Source organism: Ciconia boyciana, chromosome 1, assembly GCF_034638445.1.
Source record: "Ciconia boyciana chromosome 1, ASM3463844v1, whole genome shotgun sequence".
Taxonomy (NCBI): domain Eukaryota; kingdom Metazoa; phylum Chordata; class Aves; order Ciconiiformes; family Ciconiidae; genus Ciconia; species Ciconia boyciana.
Genome location: NC_132934.1, coordinates 131,792,778 through 131,817,748, shown reverse-complemented (window position 1 = coordinate 131,817,748; position 24,971 = coordinate 131,792,778). Strand labels below are relative to the sequence as shown.

The 24,971-nt window shown below is 41.0% G+C and overlaps 1 protein-coding gene across 3 annotated transcripts; it reads right to left on the bottom strand.

The window, feature by feature from the left end:
* Positions 1 to 215: 215 nt before the first annotated feature.
* On the bottom strand, positions 216 to 23,583 carry ACOT9 (acyl-CoA thioesterase 9). Of its 3 annotated transcripts, XM_072848852.1 has the most exons (16): positions 23,285 to 23,582; positions 21,709 to 21,800; positions 20,100 to 20,126; positions 17,029 to 17,074; positions 13,129 to 13,299; positions 12,997 to 13,034; positions 10,728 to 10,811; positions 10,020 to 10,123; positions 8,823 to 8,896; positions 6,716 to 6,783; positions 5,649 to 5,760; positions 4,371 to 4,461; positions 3,789 to 3,874; positions 2,899 to 2,986; positions 2,560 to 2,710; positions 216 to 2,307 (listed from the first exon to the last, which is right to left on the bottom strand). In XM_072848852.1, exons 1-16 carry the CDS (start codon positions 23,296 to 23,298, stop codon positions 2,249 to 2,251), a joined length of 1,305 nt encoding a protein of 434 aa, XP_072704953.1. In that variant the 5' UTR covers positions 23,299 to 23,582; the 3' UTR covers positions 216 to 2,248. The 3 variants fall into 3 exon arrangements, with proteins under 3 accessions (XP_072704953.1, XP_072704961.1, XP_072704970.1); XM_072848860.1 differs by lacking the exon at positions 20,100 to 20,126; XM_072848869.1 differs by lacking the exons at positions 17,029 to 17,074; positions 20,100 to 20,126 and having other exon boundaries at positions 23,285 to 23,583.
* Between the last annotated feature and the right edge of the window lie 1,388 nt (positions 23,584 to 24,971).

Genomic DNA, 24,971 nt, shown 5'->3' with positions numbered 1-24,971 from the left:
AGCTAAAAAAGCAGCAGAGGCAGAACTTGGTACCCCTTAACTTACAAATGTTATACAAAAGTGACCCAGGTAGGACCACTGGGTCAATGATAAAAACCTGCAGATAATCAGGAGTAATACATAGTTCTGAAATAGATCCCTCCACTTCCTGCCTTCCTACCTATTTTTTAATAGCCAACAGTGATCCATACAGCGAGGGGGGAAGAAGCTGGGATAGAATTTCAGTTCTTTATTTGTGTCGTCAGTCAAATATATTCAGCTTCCAAAGAGTTTTAAAAAGGAGAAAAACAGAAAATAGAATACATATCCACAGTGTCATAACCATTAAAGAAAAAGATCATAACGTCATACAGCTGAATCAGCACTGGAGCGTGGCTGAAGAAAGAAACTCTATGTAAGGAACCAAGAGCTTACTATCACTGCAATGCATGAATCTGATCTGGATCAGGCAACGCCCCTGTGCCTCCACTGGAAAGCTATCTAACTTAGAAATACAGGCAGACAAATCCTAGAAAGGAAAGGCTGATGTGTAACATGCTGGTTATTACAATGCTTGCTCTCCTCACATGAATAGCAATCAGCTGTTAGGAGCCATGAACTTCATGCTATCCTAGCACCAAAGGAAGCTGGTCCTTATTGTGAATTTCTCAAACTTTCTTACTCAGAAATAAAATTTCAACATGTTGCTTTATTTTAATCAACCTGTTTCATGCATCTGTGCCGATTCACATAACTTCTACTTGCTGCTTCCTGGTTTCAAAAGATTTTAAACCTAGCAGGGAAGCCAGAGTCTATTCTCATGTATTATATAAGACATCATATTTCATCCATTTAACCTACCATTGAACCCAACTACTCCTCTTTGGGTGTCTTGATCAGACAGGATATCAGTCTTGATTTGAAAGTATCAGAGGTCCAATTTTATGCTTGTGACTAATCAACCTCACTGCTAAAACTTGATGCCTCCCATCCACTCATCTTCCTAATTTCAGAATGTTGGGCTTTATCTGCCTGATATTGGAGATTATTAAAACTTTCTCCACTACATCAGAAGCACTTCAGTATCAAGTACTTTCGTCCTGTTACCTATATGCCATAGATACGTCCACTGTGGTGGGGAATTACTCTGTCCTTCACAGGTAAACTTGACAACCTTTAAAGCTGTGCAATACTCATATTTTATCACTGTCTACCAAGGAACGAGACAAATAATCCAGCTGAGGAGGCTGTCCCCTAGCTGTACCACCCCTCAGTGGGATAAAAATCCTCTCACCATTCAGGAGCTGACTTGGGAGCTGCTCAACACAGATTCTCTGCACCCCTAACTCCAGCATCAAACATAACCATTAGTATTTTAGCAGCATTTTACCTTTCCTGCTCCCAATCCCTAACAAACCAAAACGTTCTGCTCTACAATGCCATTTCCCAGTCCCACCCAATCTCACCAATCAGATCTCTACTCTACAGGCCATGAAAAGTAATTCATTAAGGAACTCACTTACAGTTATATCCAAAAAAAAAAAAGTTAGAAGAGGCTGGCAAGGACTGGCTGAACACAAACAGAAGGCCAGAAGAGACCATCTGGCCACCTCATTTCACTGCAAAAATCAGCTTCCTCCCAAGGGAACATGAAACCTTCCAACACAGAAGCTGCAAAAACGTTGTAAACTCCCAGCTGATGGGAAACACCTGCTTTACATTGTGCACACACCAGTAACTTCTGAGCTTATGCTGCTGCCCAGATGCATGTGTCCTTGTTAAAAAAAAAAAAAGACCCTAAACCTAATTTACATGAGAATGTAGGTCAAATGGCTTCATCTGTGTGTATCTACTTATTGCACACATTTTTCTGATAGAACTTCTATCCCTTAACAGGGAAACACAAAAGGGAGCTACTAAGGGAAAGAAGGCAGATGGTGACAAGACAGCAGCAGTCGTAATGAGATCTCTCAAAGCAGACAAAGATAAGCTATCTAACGCTTAAGATTGTATTTTTTCAGCCTTTTTTCCTAGCATCAGCATGTAAAAGTAGATGTCAACAAATCCTAGTAGCAGAGAATAAGTCCAAGTATATGCAAATACATAAATAGCACTAAAAAGGTATTTTTTGTTGTGGGGTTTGGTTTGGAGTTTTGTTTTGGGGTGGGGTTTTTTTAGTATTGCAAGCACCTGTCTGTTAGCCATCTCTGGTGACAACTCTTTCCGAGACAGCATGCTGCTACACTGCTGATGCAGCATTCAGTGCGTGTCAGATTTCTTTCATGATTGCAGCAAAGTGTCGCTTCCCATCTAAATACAACATGGACTCTGAAATAAGGTGGAGAAAAGAGAGAACCACATTAGTAACTTAGTATCAATACTGGGCAACTACACAGAATGGTAAAATTAAGAAGCAATCCACACTGTCATCAAAGCATAAAATAAACGTGATTTGCCATGAAATCCTGTTAAATTCTTCAAATGCCAATAGTTCACCTACTAAAATGACCAACGTTCCAACAGAAAGAAAGCCGTCTTGCCTACAGAGTTATGATGACAATGCATTAATTGCATACTTGCCTCCGTAAGTTTTGGGGACAACCCGTGGGACCTCATTTTCTGACATAAATGTAAAATGGAAGATATTGGTAGTCTGGTGCTCCCTGGTATCTGCATCATAAACCTCACTGTGTACTCGAATCTGGATGTAGTTTTTTTCTGTGTAACAGACCTATGCAGTTAAGATAAGAGTTACAGTTCGTAATTTATCACTGGCACTGAAAAACTGTAACAGACTTCACTGCACTGTTTAACGAGAAAAGTCACACACTCTCATAATGCACTGTTCATTTTCAGTGATTAACAGTGACTACAGCAAACATAAGTTTTTCTCCTTTTCAAAAAGAAATCAACTCCTACCTGTCCAGAAAGCAGTAATAAGGATCCAACCTCAACTGGCCTCTGAAACATAATATCATCAACGGATACGATAAAAGGTCTGGAACCCCTGAGCAAGAAAAAGAGAAATTTCTTCTCAAGAATAACAAGGGTGTTTGGAGCAAATTAAAATATTTCATTGTCAGCATTTTAATGAAGGGTTACTAGAAAATAGGTGTCTCTCAAACACAGGCCACAGGAAGAGCTAAAGAATTATGTCATCATCCAACACAAAAATAACTGGAGGAAACCTCTCGCATAAAAATACACACTCTCTAAGGACACATTATTGCATCATTACTGTATCTTACGACTTAACACTTGCTAGGCAATGTTCATGCCATCATTGCTTAAGCCTGAGTTTTCCAAGCACTGACATAAAACATTTCACTTTTAATCAGGCTGTGCATACTGCATGAAACTTATGTATAGATCTTTGCTGGGTGATGACCTCAGTCACACTTTCTAAGCACAAGCAGTTACTAGAAGAAGTTCAGAAACCATTCCTCTTGTGTATGGAATGAAAAAATGTCATATTTATTTGATAGAATGTCTATTTTATATGGTTAGAAAGAAAACGTATCTTCAAAAGTCAATCTCGATAGCTTGGTAAGATAAAAGAAAACAGAAGAAGGATGTATTTTCTGTCTTGACATGTAATGCTTAAAAACCAAGCTCCAAGGAGCAAGATGCAAACCTCTCCGTAAACACAACAGATGCTCTAAGTAAAATAGTGCTGTGCACTAATAGTGCAAGATTCTACTAGGTCTTTTCTACTCAGATTGTCATTAGGTTGGTTACCTTGGCTTCCTGCCCTATGTATATGTGTGCAATGCTCTGGATTATATAAATATTGCAGGTCTACAACTCACCCATAGCTGCAAGCAGTTGCCCATCCCAGTTCAAATGCCTTTCTCATAAGAAAACCCCCGAATATCCTATTGAAGATGTTCCGTTCCTGTATGTAGAAACAAAAATCAAACTGCTATATCACATATATTCTTTTCAAAGAATTAAAAGAATGTGTTGAAGTCTGCACTTCCGTTCACAGTATTTAACAGGACTTCAGCATCTGAATGTATAAAAAGCACTACTGAAATACATATGCAAAAGTCCAAATGGCTGAGGCAAGTGTACTTAACAGGAGCTCATCAGACTCATTTGACAACATAAGATAAAAACTCGAAATTGCGTCAGCAACCAGAAGCCTAACTTAAACACTTTGCAAAAGAATTTCTTTACACAAAATGATAGTCTGGTAAGAAAACAAAGTTATTAAAAATCTTCTATTTTGAAGTGGCAATCCATACAGATAATAGAAAAATGGCAAAAGAAACTAAGATCTAAATACATTGCAAGGACTGCAGAACTGAAACAAAATAATGGATTGACTAGTCTTACAAGACAATTCATAAGTAACTGTTTCTGTAATTCATTAATATTTTTCAAAATACCTGAGGATGGCAAATCTGTAGGCCTTTCAGCTTTGCATCTTCCATCCACACTGAATTGGGTGGTAGTTTACGACTCCGGAAACTTACTGTCCTTCGGAAGAGAAAATAAACTTTACAGCCCACATTAGCAGAATTCAGCAAGTCAAAAATGCACAAAAAGCAAATGCAGACACACACTAAAAAAAAAAAAAAAAAAACAACCCACAAAAAAAACCCCAAACCACAACACACACACACACCAAAAAAACCAACAAGAAACCAGAAATGCTATCACTAAAAGCTGTTCCAACTGACCTTGAAGCCTTATCTAAAGTGATACTTTGATTTGTTACTGCAATAAGCCTACAGTCCTGATCTTTCGAAAACTTCTGCTAATGTTCAAGCTTATGTGAATAAATAAGCTCGAGAAAGGTACATGAAAGAAAAGATGAATCACAACCACAAAGCACACACTTTGTCAGAAAAGCCTTACTCTGTTTTTTAAGTCATAATATTAATTAAAAGCACACAATGAGCTAACACAGTAATTCAACATCAAACATGCAGACGGTCTGAGGTTTTCAAATCCAGACAGAACGTGTACAAAATACATCTGCTAATTTTAAGGGAAAGTGTGTCTCACTTTAGCAAACAGCTTTGAAAATAACAATTGTATAATCTTAGTAAGTTACAGAAATCATAAATTATCCACAAATACAACATTGCACTGATGTCATTAGGCATTGTTCTATCACCATTGGCACTGGACGATTTCACACAAATCTCAAGTATAAGAGAAGTATGCCAACAACAGTCTCCATCATATAATGTTGTCAGGTATTATATTTAAAACACATTGCAAGGTTACCTGGTCAAAATATGGCAAATTCCTGCCCTCACAGGTTTTTTTCTAGATATCACGGCAGAAAACTCTTAGACTGTGCAAGTCACATGGCTGCAAAACCATTCCACTCCCTTAATTGGTTAAACATCATTAACCTTTTTCCTCAAGATTATTCCTAACAGCTTGCTCAGCTCTTTGTGCTTAAACCATCGCTTTCACCATCTTGGCACAGCTAACACTCTTTAACGACAGAAGACTCTTAAAAGAGATGCAGATGTCACATTAAAGTTTGTACCTGTGTTTCAAATAAAATGCCACAGAATTTAAATGGTGAAATGGGAAAACAAAATGTGTGCGTTTATTCCAGACTACCCTCTTACAAGCACCTACTCAAAAGGCACATTACTTTTCTCTTTCATAAGACTTCAGTTCTCCTCCACCCCTCCCCTTCTTGCCTTGTGTCCAATGTATTAAGGAATATGTCATGAACAATGTTTCTTTCTTCTGCCGTGGGAGCCATTTTCAGTAAGGAAGCAGTGCTGAAATCAATCCTCTTCAGCTTGTTCACTAAACATTAAAAAAAAACCTCATATTACAGTTCAAAGAAAAAACAAAAAAACATTTGGCTTGGCTCTGAAGATTTTAACCTGGAATCAGCTGTCTCTTTTCTCCCCCCCCCCCCCCCCCAAGCTAAAAGCTGTAACTTCACAATCCCATAGATTCAAACAGAAATCTGGCTTTTAGAATTGACTGCATCAAAAAAGAAATAAGGCAGAAGTTCACTGTTACCTCACCAATGTGATGAAAGCCTTTTATACATATACTATGATACTCACCCACCGCTCCTACAGAAAACTTAAGTACTCCCCTCAAAGTACAGAAAAACACATCAAACAAGAAACCCTACAGAACAGTCTTCTTCAGGTTTTGCCAATGGCACAAGAACGCAAATTTATGATAGAACGCATTACCATAGGCCACAATGACGGAAATTTTAGTTTAAAAGATCTTCTGTTCAGTTTATTCAGTCTTTAATGTTTCTCTAATTCTCTGCTTTAAAATTCCAGCTTGAAACAAAAGGAGACAGAGCTACACACTGCTTCCCCTGCTCTCCCCCTTCTGAGTTTCTTTCCAAAGGAACATGGGCACCCAGCCAGGTAAGGAGCTGCGATGCACCCAGCAGACCCACCACGGGGGTAACTGATCAGCCAGAGCATTAGGAAAGCCTGTGCTGCACTCAGGTCTGAAGTGGAGCAAGCATCCTGCAAACAGAGAAGTCTAGGGGGGGTGCAGAGCACATCAGGAGTGCCCTTGTCTATCCGTTTAGCCAAAGTGTTTCCAAGAATGTGATAGCAGGCTTTTAAACTCCCTTACACTACTGACACACATGAGACAGAACGAAAATCTGATTTTAAACAAATTAGGAGCGTTTCTAAGCAGCAGAACTTCTGAAGCCTACTTCCTTCCAGCTATTAAGTTGAGCCTGAGGCAGATGTGCATACTACCAGGAAGTATGACATACATTCCCCTTGCTTGAAGATTTCTTCTTCCTCAGCGGTCTCAGGAACGAGTGGATTAACAAATGCTGGCCTATGGACAGGAATTTTTTTGAAGTTACAAACATTATAAGAATTTGTCCTGTGAATACATTATAACAGTCTTCCATGTCTCCTTACATACATGGCACAAGATGAAAAGACATACACTTCAGGTTATGTGGCAGCTGCCAAGAGAGTATCATATTAGCTTTAACTCTGAAGAAGCAGTTAAGTGATCCAAGCACTATCCAGTACAATTGAGAAAGAGTAAGCAATGCATCTATACTTCTTAAAGAGCTAAAACTGTACCCACAGATTATAATGAAGATTATTCAAGCAGAGAGCTGCTTAGAAACTCAGCAAACAAAGATGTGATGATCTAGGATAGTCTAAAACAGATACACAAAACTTGAATAGTATCATTCCTCCTGGAATAGAAAGAGCACAGTGCCGTAGCTAGCAAGTGTTCTTATAATCTACATGTCCCCATGACAGCCTTATCAACTGCCAAAAGCTGTTTACCACATGTACTACTTACCAAAGATGATATGAGGCTGCCCTGAGTACAAATTTGGATGTTTACTTTACTGCACAAGTAAGTTTACTCTAACCTAATTATATAAGATTTAATTATTTCTTTTCACAAGGCAAGGTAAATGTTTATTTTCAAGAGCCATTCTTCCCCATAATTTCCAATTATTATTTTTCCAAGTACTATTTTTGCTCAACAGTTCAGCTCTACCCCAAGCCTTTAGTTGGGCTGGTGACAAGAGGCATGCAGAGAGGACCTTTTCGCTTGGAACAAACTGCTCTTTCCTGGTTTGCTAAAGCTCTGGATTTTGGAGACACACCAGCTCCTTCTCCATCACAGAGCTCATTCTCCCTCTCCTCAGCTCAGGACACATCTACATCAGCTCTCCTGTCCAAGCCCCAAGCTGCTGAGATGCAAGTTTGCTATGGTCCAAAAGTCACACAACCATGTTTCTCTGTCACTATAACCAACCTAACGTACCCTGTACCTCTCTGAGAGCTTTCTACCTCACACAGAATAAATACCTTCCTTATATGGACAAAATGCTTCCAAAACACATCTGGCTTGTGGCCAGCTGACTTGAAGAGCAGCCACTGAAGTTTGTATCTATCTGCACAAGTCCATGTAGGCTTGTCCTCAATCAATCTGCTAGGGTATAATTACATCAGATTTGATGTAATTCTTTTGCAAAATAAGTCCTTAAAATGGGAACCATAAATATAAGGTTTTTTTAAAATGTATAGTATGTTAATGGGTTCTAAAAAAAATCTCATAAATCTGAAGGAAACCAACCTAGTAACTACTTCTAACGTTATCAGGACTAAATAATTGTGTCAAGCAAAACCCCTTCATTAAATACAGGCAATTATTTAAACTAGTTAGAAACAGAAAATAGTTTATTACTTTTGCAGGCTATACAAGAAAGAAGTAAGAAATACAACCAATTCTTCTGGTACTGGAGTCATAAACCAAAACTGAAACTGAGCAGCCTGTTAGTTTAATGACTAAGGAATTACAGAGAGAGTAAAACCAAAAAATAAGACTTTTTTTTTTTTTTTAAGTTCTGTGGAATACTTATCAGTTCCGTGTTACTTACATAAGCAAGTTTTAGGCTGAATTATTCTGATGACACCTATCGTGTCTATCAGGGTATTAATGGCATTATTCACTCAAAGACTATTTAACCATTGAAATTAAATCTTTTCCATTTTAATGGCAAGAAGGCAATTAATTCTAACAACTACTACAATGCAGGTGGGTTTCTAGCACACTCATTCACTTCTGTGTTCATCAGGCCAGTCATTCAAACACTGGGAAAATCTGTTAACAAAAAGAGTCAGATCCCAAGACTAACAGCAATTCCCAGTATCATCTGACTGCTGAAATCAATGCTCTGAAGCTTGCCACAGGAAAATAACACTTGCCAGCAGAAAATATTGACTATGTGATTTATTTATCACCTACACTATATGGCTTCTACACATACATAGCAAGCTGCCATGTTTGCTATTTTCACCATAGCAGGAGTCTGAAAACTATTTTCCTGTCCTACAAATTACCGTTTATTCTCTGGATCCCGGGCCACCATGACAAAGGTTGCATCTAACACAGGGCTGTAATCACCATCATGTAGCTAAGAGAGACAGGAAACAATTATATTTTTAAACTCTAAAATTGTAAATGTGCTTAGCAAGCTATTCAGTTGACATCAACTATGCCATCACACTGTTAATGTTGTTTACTTTCACATTTTGTCATCCCTTCCAAGATCTCTCACAATAGGTCAAAGAGAAGGAAATAACACAAACTAAAACTCTAGTTTCAGGAACTCTGCAATGTAAACATTAAGCAGGGAATGCTTATTAACTACTACTTTCAGCTGGGAGGGGAGAAAATCAACACAGGCATTGTAAAAGGACCCACTTACCCTTTATTCTGAGAAATGCCAAAACAACATTTTTTTGTCAATACCAAATTGCCACTAATACCAGCACTGCAAGGAAAGGTGTAACATAACCTTCTACAGAGACTTTACTTAAGGAGACCAACTGAATAAAAAAAAAAATTTACCTGTTTATCTGAATTATAGCCACTAATACCACTTAAGTGTTTATAGCGTATCTTTGTCACTCTAAATAATTAAATAACTGAATTAATGTTTCAGTTAACTAATGAATTGACAGTAAATATTCAATAGAAATATTAAGGATTTTTAATTGAATTATTAATACTCCTTTTGGTTCCGGCACAGTGTAGCCTAGTTACACCCTTCATTTAATTTATTTTCTATTATTTCGTATTTAATAACTTATTACAAAAATTATGCTACACAGTAGATAAGATGAACACAAGAGATACAATTTAATACCGAATCTGAATACCAACATTAAAATTTATAAATCTGTAAAATGCAAAGGTATAAGGAAAACAAAGGTTTTCAAAAGCGGGGAGAAACTTACTTAAGAACATGCAGAGCACAGACACCTATTTTTTCTGTAGGAGTACTGTGTTGCAATTTAATTACAAAATGCTGGTTAAGAAAAATGCATGCCTTCAAAGAAAGATCAGCAACAGAGTATCTTGCTGCACCTAGACTATTGGTTGTTGTCTTGGTCTTGAAACACTAGGGCTGTCTCAAGCCCTTCAAAAACAGTTATTCGGGAAAACACACTTTAGATTGCTAATGTCATCATCCAGAATTCACCCTGAAGCACCCCATGCCTGTCATAAGATGGAGAGAAGTCACGGAAACTAACCTGCAGCATGTGCATCTTCACTTCCATTGAGGTCCTCCCAACCCAAGAAACATTGCCTGTGAATTTGATGTCACAGTCTGGATATATAATCTTCTTACACAAATCTACAAGACAAACATTAGAGGTTACTGGAGACAGATCACTCACATGTAATATTAGAAAGACTGGATTCTCTAAGACCTTTTCGTGTTCTGCAAGTGGCAACACGTGCAAAGACAATCCAGAAAAGACAGTTGTTGCAAGGGACCACACAGCTAGCCTGCAGTTTCTGCCTTATCAGACTTGTAAAGCCAGAACAGAAGGAGGAAGTAGGCATACAGGTGGCAGACGGATGGCAGACCCACAGAGGTGTTCGGCAGAACATGAGACACAAGCAAGGTCCAACTCCACCAGAACAAATGCTGTTCAATAATGAAGCTAAGAAACTCACGTGCCAAAATAAAACCAAACACAGAAGTACAGGAAGCATGCAAGTTGTATTTTGAAGGGAAGGGAAATATGAAATGCTGAAAAGCATCTACAAAACCCTCTTCTCTCCTCCCTTCAACAAAAGCCACAGTGCTCGGAGTTCAAAGCCAAAACAAGATGAAGTGAACTAAACAGGAGAGGGAAGAAGGTATCCTCAGTAACAACCATGGGAAGGCAGTAGCTGCTGAAAGAGTAAGACAAACAGATGAAACCATTTCTACTGACCAAATTGCCACTTACTGATTTTATCCACCAGAGCTGTAACTATTGATAAGGGAGACCTTGGCTGCATTTCCTGCTTGGTGTGAGTGTAGCAAATAAGAACTGTGGAGAGACCAAAACCAGGGTCAGCTCTTTAACAAAAACTTCAATAGAGCAGATCAAAACCATCTTTGTGAAGCACGAGAAGTACCTGCAAAACACAAACTAAAGTATCAGATTATAGGAGTGCATATGGCTTCCACATTTTCATGTATGTAACTTACAGGATTGCTATAAAGAAAACAGTGATTCAGCAGCTGTCTCAGTTATATGCATATCTACTTACTACAAAGATAAATTTAGCTGAGCACTTTAAATCAACCCATTGCTCCACTTCCAATCCCACATCATCTCTTCCCTCCATCCCTGCAGCCCACTGTCTCAGATCCTTCCTACCTTCTATTTTGATTTCATGCAGGTTGTCCAAGGATACATGCTATCTGAGGACTTATTTTCAAATACTGACTCCTTTAAAGAGGTGCAGATTAGATAAACTGTGCCTTACAGGCATGAAAGCATAGTCAGAGGTATTTATCACACTGTAATTACTACTAGCCAAACCACTATTTAAATTAATTAGCTCTGCTCATAAGAGCACACATCCAAGTAAACAGACTCCTTAGACTAATACAAGGCTGCAAAGATCTTTTTTTTCTAGTACTCATGTGATTCTCACTCAACACAGATTTCCATAATCAAAAGTATCTGCTTGTATTTAATGAGATAAAAGAGAAAGAAGATCTCTGTCCTTCCAGATAATCTAAGAATTTTTTTTTCCCTAAAGTTACTGAAGTCACAATTCTAAAAAACTGTTATGCCTATGAACTCATGCCATCAATATGATTAGTATGAGTCCGAAGGGGATTTATCTGAATCCTATTGCCAAAGACAAAAAACTAAAGTTGATCAGACCTTTATGCAGTACATCTGCCAAGATCACAGAATATACTGGGGGGGAGGGGCGGGAATTAAACGGTACATTTTCCTGTGAAAACTGCTGACCACCATCCTGAATATCGTGTAATTGGGATAGGATCTTGATTAACCCAAAATGATACATCCCCAGTGGAACTGACTGAAGCCCAGTATGACTACAAACAAGGCAAAGACATTCTGTGCTGCAACAGGAAAAACCTACGATCTTCAAGGGAAGATAAGGGAAAATAAATTTTCAAGATTTCAAGGGAAAATAAACAAGGCACAGAATGAAAAGCAGGCTCATCTCATCTGCCAATGGAGGGTAGCCAATAGTTTCAAGTCTCCTTTTCTAATTCAGGAAAGGTACTGAAGCCACTATCTTCCACATCCCCGGAAGAAATATAAATCTTCTAGCTATTTTGTCTATCCTTGATAGATAGGTGACATGCATTCACTTGTTTCTCTGCCTTCTTCAATTTTGCCCATCTGGACCCACAGAAGGTCTTTCTTGCCTGCCAAAAAAACCTGTTCCATTCAGAACTTTCCCTTAATAAGCACTTATTCTTCATCAAAAACCTCCATCAAAATGCTCCCAACCAGCTACAGAACTTTGATGAAGGAAGTCACCCAGTAACATTTTAAGAGACAAGTATCTCCAAGTTACATTAACAACCTAGCACTTATTTTAGCTGCAAAACAAGCCAAAGATCTTGAACTTCTAAAGACCATGAATGAATGAAAAGGAGAAAAAGATTAAGAAAGCTAACTCATTAAACAACTGAGTTGTTTTTACCCTTAATATCAATTTGGAGACAGAACCCAAGAATCTATACTGAGTGTTTTTCATTTGTTCTCAATGGATACATTCTGTTCTTTCTAGATTATACTTTCTTCTCCCCAAAGGGAAGATTAAAATATTTGCTCCTCACTATCTGTTGGGTTTTGTGTTGGTTTGTTTTTTTTCAAAGAGAAAAATCGTATGTTTTATTTTGAAATAGCATGCTCTGCAAATTTTATCTGATTTAACACTCAATGCAGATTCATAATCTAGGATCATTTCTCAGTAAATTATTCTTGTAGCTGGTCCTTTACAAAATTGGCAGAGGCAAGAAGCTGAAGCTGTGCAATTTTGCCTCTGTCTGTTCCTTATCATCCTTCCTTCTCTTTCAGCATCAGTATCTTTTCTTTTTTTCCTTCCCCTTTGAGATAGTGCATTGATGTGATTCCCTCCCTGAGGTCATACTATATCATACCAAACAGTGCTCAACAGTACTCAAACTCACTTTGTCTTCATTACTTGTGCATTCTTTACAAGGGCATAGATACATACCTCCTAAACTGTCAAGATCTTCAAGTATCCTTCCAAACCTGTAAGATACAGTTTTTTGACAATTAAATACCTACATCCATAGCAAATGAAAGTTAACACTTTCCTGTATATGTAACATGGCTGCTTTGTTACCTTACGCTGTTGTGTACGTTCAAGTACTTTTCTCTTATTTCAGGTTGACTTCCTAGAGGCAGAATAACTTCCAAGTAGCTATCCTTCATTCTCCTAGGAGGGAGATCCTCCTGCCGTTTCGCCAGTAAAGTATGAAGAGCTTTTCTTTCTTGCATTGCTTGCACATGATCCCTGGTGAGAAAAAAAACACTCCGTCTGGAGTATGACAACAGAACTGCAACCCTAGCTAAAAGATGTCACATTGGAGATTATAAAAATGAAAACAAAAAAGTAGTAAAAATAGCGAGACAACAAGCGTGCCTTGAAAAGAAAGTGAAATGCACATGATATGTGCTAAGCAAGACTACTGCAGAAAACTTTTAGATAGTTTTGTGTACAAGTGGCAAGCACATACTTTGCACTAAAGAGATGAACAAAATTTATCTAATTCTGATTGCTACCAAAATAGTTCCCCTTGAAAAGAACAAATCAGACATGATTTAACCTATGAGGTTTTGTGCATATTCCTGTCTTCCATAGCTACTGTATCACAATTCTTCCTACAGTGCCAATTTTAAAGGACTGACTGTCAACTTACAATCTCTCCCAAGAAGTAAAGCAGATGTTGGTTAGTACTAATGACAAAGAGAACTAATCTGCTAAGACTTGCTATCACCCACAGGTGACTTCTGCCTTTACAGCATCAGTTCATACAGCATACGCTTGATCAGCAAGCTAAAAGAAAGGGAAAATTAATCTGTTTCTCTCTCTCTCTCTTCCTACCCAGTCAGCTTACAACTATACAGGAAAGTCATAGAAAGAAATAATACAGAAAAGGCAGCACTACCCCTTCAGAGCTGCTTTTCCAGCACCACCAAGACAGAGGGGTTGCAACTCTCACAAGGGAGTGAGAGCCAACTTACTGTCACTTCTTTCCAATCTACCAAGTCGGTTCCTTGCACAGGTATCTACAAGATATAACAATCTTGCCCAACATTCTCTCTTACCTGTTCCTCCAAAGTTCCCTCCCCTTAAAAGTGCAACCTGACTGAATAAAGCAAGTATTTCATAACATCCCTAGAATCAACAACAAAGCATTAAAAACCTAAGGGTTAAACATACCACAGTTCTGGTATAAAGCCAAGGAGTATGCAAAACTATGAATCCATAGTTTTGGAAAACTATGAATCCATAGCAAGAGAAGGCATAAAACACTAAGTAACCAAACTTCATTTTAAACTTGTGGATATGTGCCATTCATTCAGTTGTGCATGCTGCATTGCTGAGATCTGAGTGCCATTGTGTTTAACAAAACCAATTTTTAAAAAACTTAAAGAACACAACAGAAAGAACCTTTTCACCAAAAAGAAAATGTGTCTTAAGTTTTGACTTTGGATGAATTCTGGGTATTAGCCATTTAAGATGAAGGCTTTTTTGGCGTGAGTTTTATTTTTGGAAGAGGAGAGGCACAAAGCAGTCATGCTTCAACATATTTATACTCCCTCTTTTCTGTTTAATAATTTTTGGGGAAATATGAATAATCCATGATCAAAGACAGTAAAAGTCTAGCAGAAAAATTCAGTTAGTTTTGTTTGTTTATTTGTTTTAAATATGAAATATGGTTTACCTCATCTGGGCAACATGACTACTGCAGAGTTCAGATAAAACAGGAAGATAACACCTCCTCCAGAGGGTTAATGTTTAAAGTTATGCCACTGCATAGAAATAGAATTTACTAAATGACTAAGGAAAGATGCAATGTCCAAGATGATGCACCTTTATGCTTTTTAAAAGATTTGTTTCCAAGGTTTTTCAGTGAAAGGTTTAAGAGAAGTTAATCAGAGAGTAAATCAGAATTTCATCTACAAACACAGAGAAACCAAACAATAAAAATTTAACTATATGCTGTTTTCACCAGTACCACCCTGGCTCCTCCGAGGTCAGCAGCAGAACTCTTCTTGACTTCAGCTTCAGAATGTACTCTTCAATATACGGAAGTAGTAGGCTCAAGGCAATAACATTTTTCAACAGATAAATACTGTTACACACTGCAGTACCAGTCATACAGTAACTAACTAAACTAATAACTTCATCTAAGTATTACCTAATACCTGCCCTAAATATTCTGAGAAATTACATTATTTAGTTCTGAAATGGCCACAACCCTATCTAGACTATAATTAGCAATGAACAGATTAATAGTTTTAATTACAATTTAAGTACAAAACCAGAATAAATATATAAGCAAGATATTTCTTTCTAATACAAAATGCCACTGGCCTTTACAAGAGAAATCACGAACCAAGGTTTCCTTTCAGCAAAATTAATGGCCAAAGGTGTTCCTCCAACATCCATCTCTTCCCCTCTCCCAGCAATCCAGATGTATGTGCATCAGTCCTTTCCTTGTTCCCATTTCAGGAACCCTAACAAGCTATTCTCTTAGGTTTGTCCTCTTTAGTCATTCTGTGGTCTAACTTGATTAAAGCACTGGCTGTTCAGTCTCCATGTGTATCAACTCTTTGTCACTCCATTTTAAAAGTGGGCTCTCAAAGGCTACATGATCCATGTCCTCCAAAGCCTCCCTATATTAAACCCATCATTTGCAAGCACTCCCAGCTATGGGCTCCCCAGCTTTACTTCTTCATGGTAGTTGAAGTATAAAGTACTCTGCAAACCATTTCTGCTGTATTTTATACAGCACGAGAGACATACCTATCTAAGAAAAATACTGCTGTGGTGACCCTGACTTCAGCCTGCTCTCCTTCCAGGGTGTGGGCAGTGGGAGAAAAGAAACAGATGGAAGATCAGATTTGACTAGAGCCCTCTCAAATCTTGATGCTTGGATGGTATTTCCATATGGCGTGATTCCTCCCCAGCCATTCTGGGCTGCAGGAAAGGCTTTTTTAAAAATCAACTTCTAGAGCCCTTTTCAGCTGACCTACCAAAAATTTCAAGCCCCCTCATGCTTAGCTACTAGTATTACCAAGCAAAAATCAGCTTCCCAGATTCAGGCATTTTCTTTAGTGTGCCTATAAGCCTGTTCAGACAAACCTAGTCAGAAGGCCTGGACATGAGACACTCCATCCAGACAGGCCTCTCCACTTCCCCATCAGTGCCCCAAGTGCGAAACAAAAGCTCAGCAAACACAGCCATAAGAAAATCAACAATCAGTACAATAAATATGGGACCAACCAAACAGCAATATGTAATTTCCCCAGACTGCTATACTGGCTTATTCGGAATTGTTAACAGTAGAGGATTAAAGTCAACTCTGGCTTATTCAACATAATGGAGGGGGAGGAGGGTAACCTGCATAAAGCCAAAACATCAATGATTTAAATTGTATGTAAATTAATCTAAAATTAAGTTACAGTGGAGAAAAGAAATGCCCAAAATGCTCCTGACTAAGGAGACACAGACCTCAAGCTGACAATCTTCTGAAGTGACATGGGTGCTGCCAGGCCATTCATAATGCAGCCTGCTTCATGCTGAACCAGCTCAGTTGCCTCTGAATCCAGCGCAGGATAAATCCACCATGTGAGTAATTCACCAACAGATAAGTCAAGAGGTAACAGCAACATACTCTACAGCTCTTAAAACTGTCAGTTTAGAGCCAGTCAGACTCTACAGCTCCATCAGATTAACTCTTAAACTTCCATCAGATTCAAAGCTAACGGGAGAATCTTGTAGGCATCAAGATCACTTATTTTGTTCCTTTGGTGATAAAGATCTTCTGCAAGAGAAATCTCAGAAGTCTGTGGTCCACAAAGTAACAATTCAGAAACCTTGTCTGCATTACTTTTTAGCTTGGATCTTTTTTCTTCCCCAGTCAGCAAGCTAACATCATTAACTTTCACTACCACAAGCCTGAGCTCCCTGGGTTTCACAAATAAAGTAAAATACATTCAATGTACACTGTACCTCCAGTTGGTAGATGCTCCCACTATATCCCTCAATCTGCTCCGCACTGAAAAAAAAAAAAAAAATCAAAGCAAATCAAGCTTAGTTCTGCAGGTGATGAACGTGAGGCTGCCTGGTGCTAAAAGGCACGATCCTCATCCCAGAACAGGAAAATTAAGCAAATTCATGCAAATAGCAGCCCAGAAACAGAAGTCTGGCCAAATTCACTGATGCTGTTAGTAGGCATATCACAATAATGGGGGTTGAGTAACATGATTCTGTAGCTTACTGTGTACAGCCAACAAAGAATGCATCTCGAGTGTTTGTTAATGCAATCAAACACCTGCAATGCTAATTAACAACTAAAAGAGACAGCGGATCAAGATCAGATTGAGAAATTTTGATGTGAAAATATTTCAGCCTCAACACAAACAAACTGTGGAAATTACAAAAATCAGAAAGTCATAAAAGAACATAGAAAGGAACACTGCAGCTGGGAGACAGGGAATGAGGAGAGTACTTTTTAAATAATCCCACCGATGAAGGGCAGGTCATGTCAGCCGATTGCCTGTTGCCAGCAGGGTCTCAGCCTAAATTTTTAGCAGCCTCAGAGAACACAGTGTTAAGACACTGAAGATAGGCCTATAAAATTGCTTCTGGCAGTGTTTGCACTATCAGAATTAATGCTAGCTCTGCATAAGTTTTTCCTAATTTTCAAGAATAATCTGCATAAGCAGCTTTTCTACTCTTTCCTCAGATGAGGCTATTAAGTGTGCTAAGGTCCCATCGAATCTATCAAACTACTCCATCACTATTAGGCAGGTGAATGTATGCTATTTGGAAACACCTGAAAACAAGCAGCAACAATTCCCAGGCTCGGAACAGAAGAAAGTTGAGAACTGGATAGCAGGGATTCCTTGCTTATTTACAAAGATTTTTATACAAGGGGGTTCAAATATTAGAACAAAATAACTAGGGACAGATAAAGGAAGGGCTACCAAAAAACCCCCAAATTTTATGGTGAAACAGAAGAAGGGCTGCTGGTGACTCAGAAGCTGATCCTGTATCCTTTTAGGTTATTAGACATCACCAGGCTTGGCACATTCCAAACTAAATGCCTGGTCAGGGTATTCAGAGTGATCAGCAAGCTGTCCTGTGAACCCTGGAGCAAGCAGAGCCTGATTTCCTAGGTATTTAAATCACACACCCCTCTCTCAGCCAGATCTGCCCCACTCTGCTCTCCTCCTCCCCATACAGTCATTTCAGTTTCTGCTGCTTTCCTGCCCAAGTCCCCACACCTCCACCACTGCCATACCCCTAACCTAGCCTTTCTTGTTCCTTCCCCTGCAAAACCTTCAGCTCCCGTCCCTACACCCCCAGCCTGCTTCTGTTTTGCCTGCCCTCTAGACAAGCACCAGCATGAGTTGTGGTTAGCCTGGAGCTACGCAAGGCTGACTGCCAGCCAGCACATAGATCCCAGTCACTCACCAACTGCCAGCAAACACCATGGTCCATGGCTGACCCCAACGCTAGCTCGGACACCCTAACGAACCTCTGATTCACAAGCCAATTTTCACAAAGCACATGGAAACGCTTTTCCCTTCAAGACTTGTGCTCATCTATTTTGGCTAACATCAAGCAACAGAAGGTTCTGGAAGAAGAGGGGGACGAGAAGATAGGCAGATAAAGACAAAATAGCTTGCTTAGGCCTCATTTCTTTAGGAAATTAGGCTAAAAACATATTTTGAAATTAGAAGAGTTCCACTACTAATTCTAAGAACAAAAAAATTTTCATTGAAATAAACTGATTGAAAACCTTAGAGTTTGGGGTTTTTTTCTGGAAGGGGGGAGGGTCTGATTCTTTTTTTCTTAAGAAGCAGTGGGCTATTTACAGAATAGGTACTACTTTCCTGTTACTCATACTCCACCTGTGAAGCTGCCATAGCATGCATTCAATCAATACAGTGTTAGCAGAAACACTGTTACAGCTTCCAGAACACAAAACCTCGATTTTCGAACAGTGTGCAGACTGTGCTGGGACAGAGGGGGAATAAACAGCACTTTCTCTTTCTTTAAACTAGGTTCATCTTCCCTTTCAACTCTAAAGAGGTAAAAAGCTCTGAAAAAAATCTCAGGTCCAAACCTGCAAACATGTATGTACACTGTTAGTCCCATTTAATACTTCTGATTTCCATTTTAGACACACAGGTAAACATTTGCCAGGCTGAGACCACATTGTCCTTTTATTGTTAAAATAAAAACTAAGTGTAAAAGTGTTTCTAAAATTTTGCCAAACTAAATCTAGTCCATTTTACAGGCTCTTAAGTACATAATTTTTCTCTTTTTTTCACTGAGAAAACTATATTGCTCTTCTAGATATTAATTATTTTACAACAGAAATCTAAGTAAGTAATTAAGCATAAAAATCCGTAAACTCTTTCTCTTTTCTCATTTGGCAAATGTCTTAGATGTGCAAAACAATTACAGCAAATGGGTTTTATCCATCATTACCACGTTCCATATTTCACAGTATCTCCTAAACTGTGGTCAGTGGATCATTAATGCCAGAGCAGCAGGGCCTGAGTTTATTTTCACTGTGCTGTTACGAAGGACAGGAGGGCAGCTGGACCAGGTCACTGCATTCATGTCTGACAATGAGATCCATGTCCCCTTGTGCTGGTGCCTCCCCAGACTGCATCCAGGTTCAGGAAGACCGCTAGGATGTGTTTCACCACCAGGTTTGCTACAGAGCTTGGCATGGATTTCAGTAAAGATGCAGATTCAAACGCCTAAAATTAAGCTAAGTACTGCAGGAGTTGCTATGTAACAGATTTTGTATCCCACAAGCCTCCTAGAAACGTGTTATCTAGCACGCCACCAGAAATACAGTGTGCTGACAGAGATCTAGTACAACAATATTGCCACACATAAGATCAGAGCCATTCACTGAAGGCAAAGAGGCTTTAAGCAAGTCGACAGAGAAGAACAACAGCATTTCATTTTTCATGAATGCTGAAGTAAGGAAAAACAGTAGCTGAGTAAGTTTAGTCCTATAGCAAATATTAAAATATGTACAGATTACCACAACACACCATTATTCACATGAATGGGTAAGTGTCCTGTGGAGTGGAAAACACAGGTTAGCTTGACAATTTAAAAAAAAAATGCAAATTACATCTATTGAGGGGTTACCTGATTATTCTGCCTGCTTGAGTACCATTTACTCACATGTTCCTTAATTTTAGTAAGCAACTGTAGGCAACCTGTCCTTGCCTGATTTACAGTCAGTATCTTTGTGTTTTCAACTGAGTTCGTCCTTTCCTTCAAAGCTAGCTTTCCAGTTCCTTTGTCTACTGGCTCTGTGTAGCATCTGCTTGCAGTGGAATTCCAATCAGTTTTTCAAACTTCGTGCTACCACATACTGTTGACAATCACTATCAGCTTTGGAAAGAATATCTGGGGCATTGTTCAGGAAGCAGGATGAGAGTTGTCTCAGAGGAAACTTCCAAAGTCCTGCTTGGTGTAGCTTTTGGGCGAGCCATGGAAGAAATGAGGGCATTCACAACTGGGACCCAAAGTTGGGAGGAAACTTGTGAAAAGCTAGTAAGAATAAGTATTTGGTGTTTTGTGAAAGCACAGATACCAAATTAAAGGAAACTAATTTACCTATCAGAAAAAGTTTGTATAACTTTATTTAAATGTTACAATTTTGGATCAGAATCTCAAATATTTACAGTTATTATAGTCCAAAAAAATATTAGTATTCCTTGGAAACAAATCAGAGGCAAGGCCAGGATGGCCTCACTGCTTCACTATTTTTACTGGCCTTCTAGGTGGTATCATTATCAAATATCCAAATAAAAGAGCAGGGTAATATTTGCAAGTATGCAATATTCTGTATCCTTGCTTCTCTCCTTTAATCTCCTAAAATATTTATTAACAATAACAAAAAAAAGTTATCTAACAACGAATAACCCTCATTTTCTCTTTTAGTGGATAACCTGTGGTTTCTATTTGGAGAACCAAGGGGAAAAGAAGATCTCAGAAACAAGCAGAACTCCATGAAGGAATTATCTGTACCTGGCTCCAGTCCTTTTCCTCTTCCCCTTTTCTCAGTACATGGGATTAGAATGCAAGAAAACTTTAAAAGCTTCTGAAATGGGAACATTATGGTTTATTACTATTAGAGCGCTAAAACAATCTTTCAACACAAAGCTCTATTGACAAGAGCATTTTCACGAGGCAATGCTGCTGATCTGATTAAAAGATTTCTCTAAGTTTACGAAATTAACAGTATTGACACATTAAAAGTTCTGTAAGACCTTATTTCCACTCAGTTCCTCCATTTCTTGGCCATTCTCTCCAGTCGCCATAGTACCTGTCTGTACTATGTTGACTTTCTATCTAGAGCCAACTTGAGAAGCAGCTGTCCCTCCAGAAAAAAATCACACGCTCTTCCAGAACTAAAGAACCAGACGAGCCCCTACATCTGCAACTTCAATGATTATGCATATCTGTTGCCATTAATCTCCAAACACACACAGTGATTTTCTGCTACTTCCTAAACCCTTACACTATGAGCTAACAGTCAAGGCCATGTCCATTATCCAAACCATATTAACACATGAAGGACCACGATCTGAAAGAATAAATTCCTTAGAAACATTTCTAAATCTTCTGAAGTACAGCCAATTTTTTTACCTTCAGACATGTCAGGAAGCACTGAGGAGCCACTGGTCCCAGAAGTGAGTGTCCTAGCCAGAACAGAAGGAAGCTTCCTCATGGTGCACAACCTATAGGCAGAGCAGAAGAATTTAGTGTCATTAAAACTAACGCCATGAAAATAATTTAGGATTTCTTTTTTGAATGGCACTGATTACTTCAGAAACCCCAGTCCTTATTTTTAGCCTGATTTTTAGAACCAGATACAATCAGTGCAACAGTTCAAGCCAGCTGAAATTCCAACTGATACCTGTCCTTATCTGAAAACAGGAAGGAAGAATGATTCGCTGGTGGTAACTGTCCTGTTCACTGACTATTCAGATGCCCTGTGACAACCAGCTTAGACCAAACACCAGCTTCTACCCTGCAGACATCCTAACACAGACGGAGTCCATGTGCATCTAGGAAATCATCCATGACCCTAACCATACACTTCTCCTGCACTTGGTTGGTGTGCGTAGCAGTGGAACATGGAATATCCCAAGAAGGATATCACAAGGCCTCCCACACAGTCCAATTCAGCTAAGCCTGGTCTTCTCCTCCACGGCTTAGTACTGCTGCAACTCAGAACAAGCCTAAAGTGCAGGATATAATCCTCTTAGCTGTTCAGCAAGAAGGGAGAACCATGAAACCCTTTAGAAAATGTAATCCGCCCAGCAATTCAGTAAGTGTTCAACCAGGTAGTAGCCAGTGCAACTCCTCCAGGCAAGCAAAACTGTGGTAACACAAAAATACACAGAGGGTCAGCAGGAGTAAAACTCCTCATGATAGTTCACGGTGTTATCCTGACAAGGAACATGGGTTACCCATCCCTTAATTTTCTTCAGCTGAGGCAGGAGTTTCACCTTAAAAAAGAAAGAGGCAAGTCCCCAGGCACCAGCCGAAAAGTAGGGCCATGTACACATCTCTATGTACATGTCCCTCGTGTACATATCTACACATACCTACCATGTACACACAAGCTTCCTTTGCCTGCAGGTATACCACGATTAGTTAAGACAGTAAAAGGGGACACACAAAAAAAACCCTCAGAAGCCAGCAGAGTCTCACATGCACCAGATATGACATTAACGGCCATGGTGAAAACCCTCTGTAACTGATACAGCTTCTGGACTCAACTCGTGTCTCGTGGCGCAGTCAGCAAATGACTTCCCGCTCAACGCAGCCTGCACCCCCGCAGGATCTATCAAGCGTGGTGCCCCTCAGCCACTCAGGCGAGCCGACAGACGCTCTCCACACAGCCGGGCCCCAGGGCCAAGGCCAGACGCCATCGCCCGCGCTGCCAGCGGCGCTGCTGGAAGTCTCCGGGTGCCACGCCCTGACATCGCCCCGCCAGCCAACGCACCGAGCCCCCCGCACGGGAGCGGGCAGGGCAGCCGCGGCCGAGGGTCGGGGCACGGCACCCCCGGGTAGGGCGGCGGCCCAGGGCCCTGTCCCACCTCCCCGGCGCCGCGGGGCCCGCCGGGGGGAACCGCCACCTCCTCCCCTCAGGGAGCGGCGTCTCCCCGGCCCCGCCGCCGCGGGCGGGGGGTAAGCGGCACGGGGGCAGCCTTACCGGGTGGCCAGCATGGTGCTCGCCGCGCCGCCACCGGGGCTGGGGCTGGGGCCGGGGCCGGAGCCGGAGCCGTCAGCGGGGCCACGCCTGTCCCAGGCACGCGGTCCTCCAGCACCATAGACTCGCGGCTCGCCGGCACAGAAAGTGCTCCGCGCGCCGCCCTTCCACCGCGACGCTCTATGCGCTGCCCACGCTCGGAGCCGGCTCCCCTCGCCCTTCCCGCCCCCGGACGGCTCCGGGCCCGCCGGGCGGTACCGCTCGGCCCCGGCCGCCTGCCAGCGACCGCGCCTTCCACGCAGGGGCGGGCCGCCGGTCCCTCCGTCCCTCTCTCCCCCGTGCGGCGCGGCCGCTCTCAGGGGCGGAGGTGGGGGCCGCCGGCAACCATTAGGCGTCGGGCGGGCCCGGGCAGGCCCAGCCCGCCGGGCTCTGCGTGGGGCTTGCTTTTAATAAATACCGTGAATTTTTATTTTATTTTATTTTAAATACTCCTCTTTAATTCCGCTGTGTCCTGAAGAGGAGCAGGCTCGGGGGCGCAGAGCTGGGCGCTGCCGGGGCACCAGGCCCAGATGCTGCCGACCTCCCCCCAAGCCGGGCCGCAAAGGCGGGCGTTCCGCGGGCCTCGGAGGCGCGCCGGCCTCAAATCTCCACGCGGCTGTGTGCAACCGGGGCCCGGGGGGACACGGCCTCCTCCCCTGGCCGGTCACTTGGTGGCACTGTTAGGGAAGGTAATTGGGAGCCTTGGTGTTTGCTCGGAAGAAGAGGTTTAAGAAAACACTGCCGAGTTAAATAAGCTGTGCGTTTTCCACACGCGAATAATCAAGAAATCTCATTCGTTAGAATTACTTTTATTACTGGGCACTAAAAACACTTAGAGCAGAGAGGACAATCAGCCTGCGCCGGGGTGTGAGGGCAGAGAGGCCGCTCCTGCTCTGCAGAGGCAGCACCGAGCCGGTAAGGACGCGAATTTCAGAGAACTAGCCTCGAACTGCGTCAGCACCTCCGAGTGACTTCTACGTCGGCGGCCAGGTGCAGCCCGTGGCTTTCACACCGCCCAGAATTTAGGTGGTTCTCGCTGGTCATTTCAACTTGCCAGCAAAATGGTGCTTAGAGGAGGTACGAGTTAGCAACGAAGTTGTTAAACGTGCCTTGCTAGAGCCTTGCCAAAGACAGCGCTGAGATTGTACAGGGGTATGTGAAAACACATGTTCTAGCAAACAGGGAAAGGACATTAACCAGATGATTCATTATTTGCACGAGTAACCCCCATCAGTCTTTTTTCTCTATGACCTTCTTTTTGATAAATTGCTTCCAAACAAACTAAACTAAGGCTACATGAATTGAAAAAGAGGATTCCTGTCTCTTTAATATGAGACTTGCGATATGTTGCAGTCGCAACATATCTGAAAGGCTGAGAGACTGAAGTTGCATGCCTTGCACACCAAGCGAAACCCACCCAGAACCGACCCTTGCTACTACCACGGTTTTTCTGTCATGGATGCAGTGTGAGCGCTTCACTCCTGTTTCATGACTGCATAACCAGGCACAAGCGAGGGGCCTGGCGGGTGAGCCTCGTTCGTGGAGGAGGCAGAGAGCGGGCAGAGTGGCAGGCACGGCACGACAGGAAAGGCTCCTCTCAGGCTGGCCCACAGCCCCAAACATCTTACAAGTCCCGTCGTTCCCAGCTACA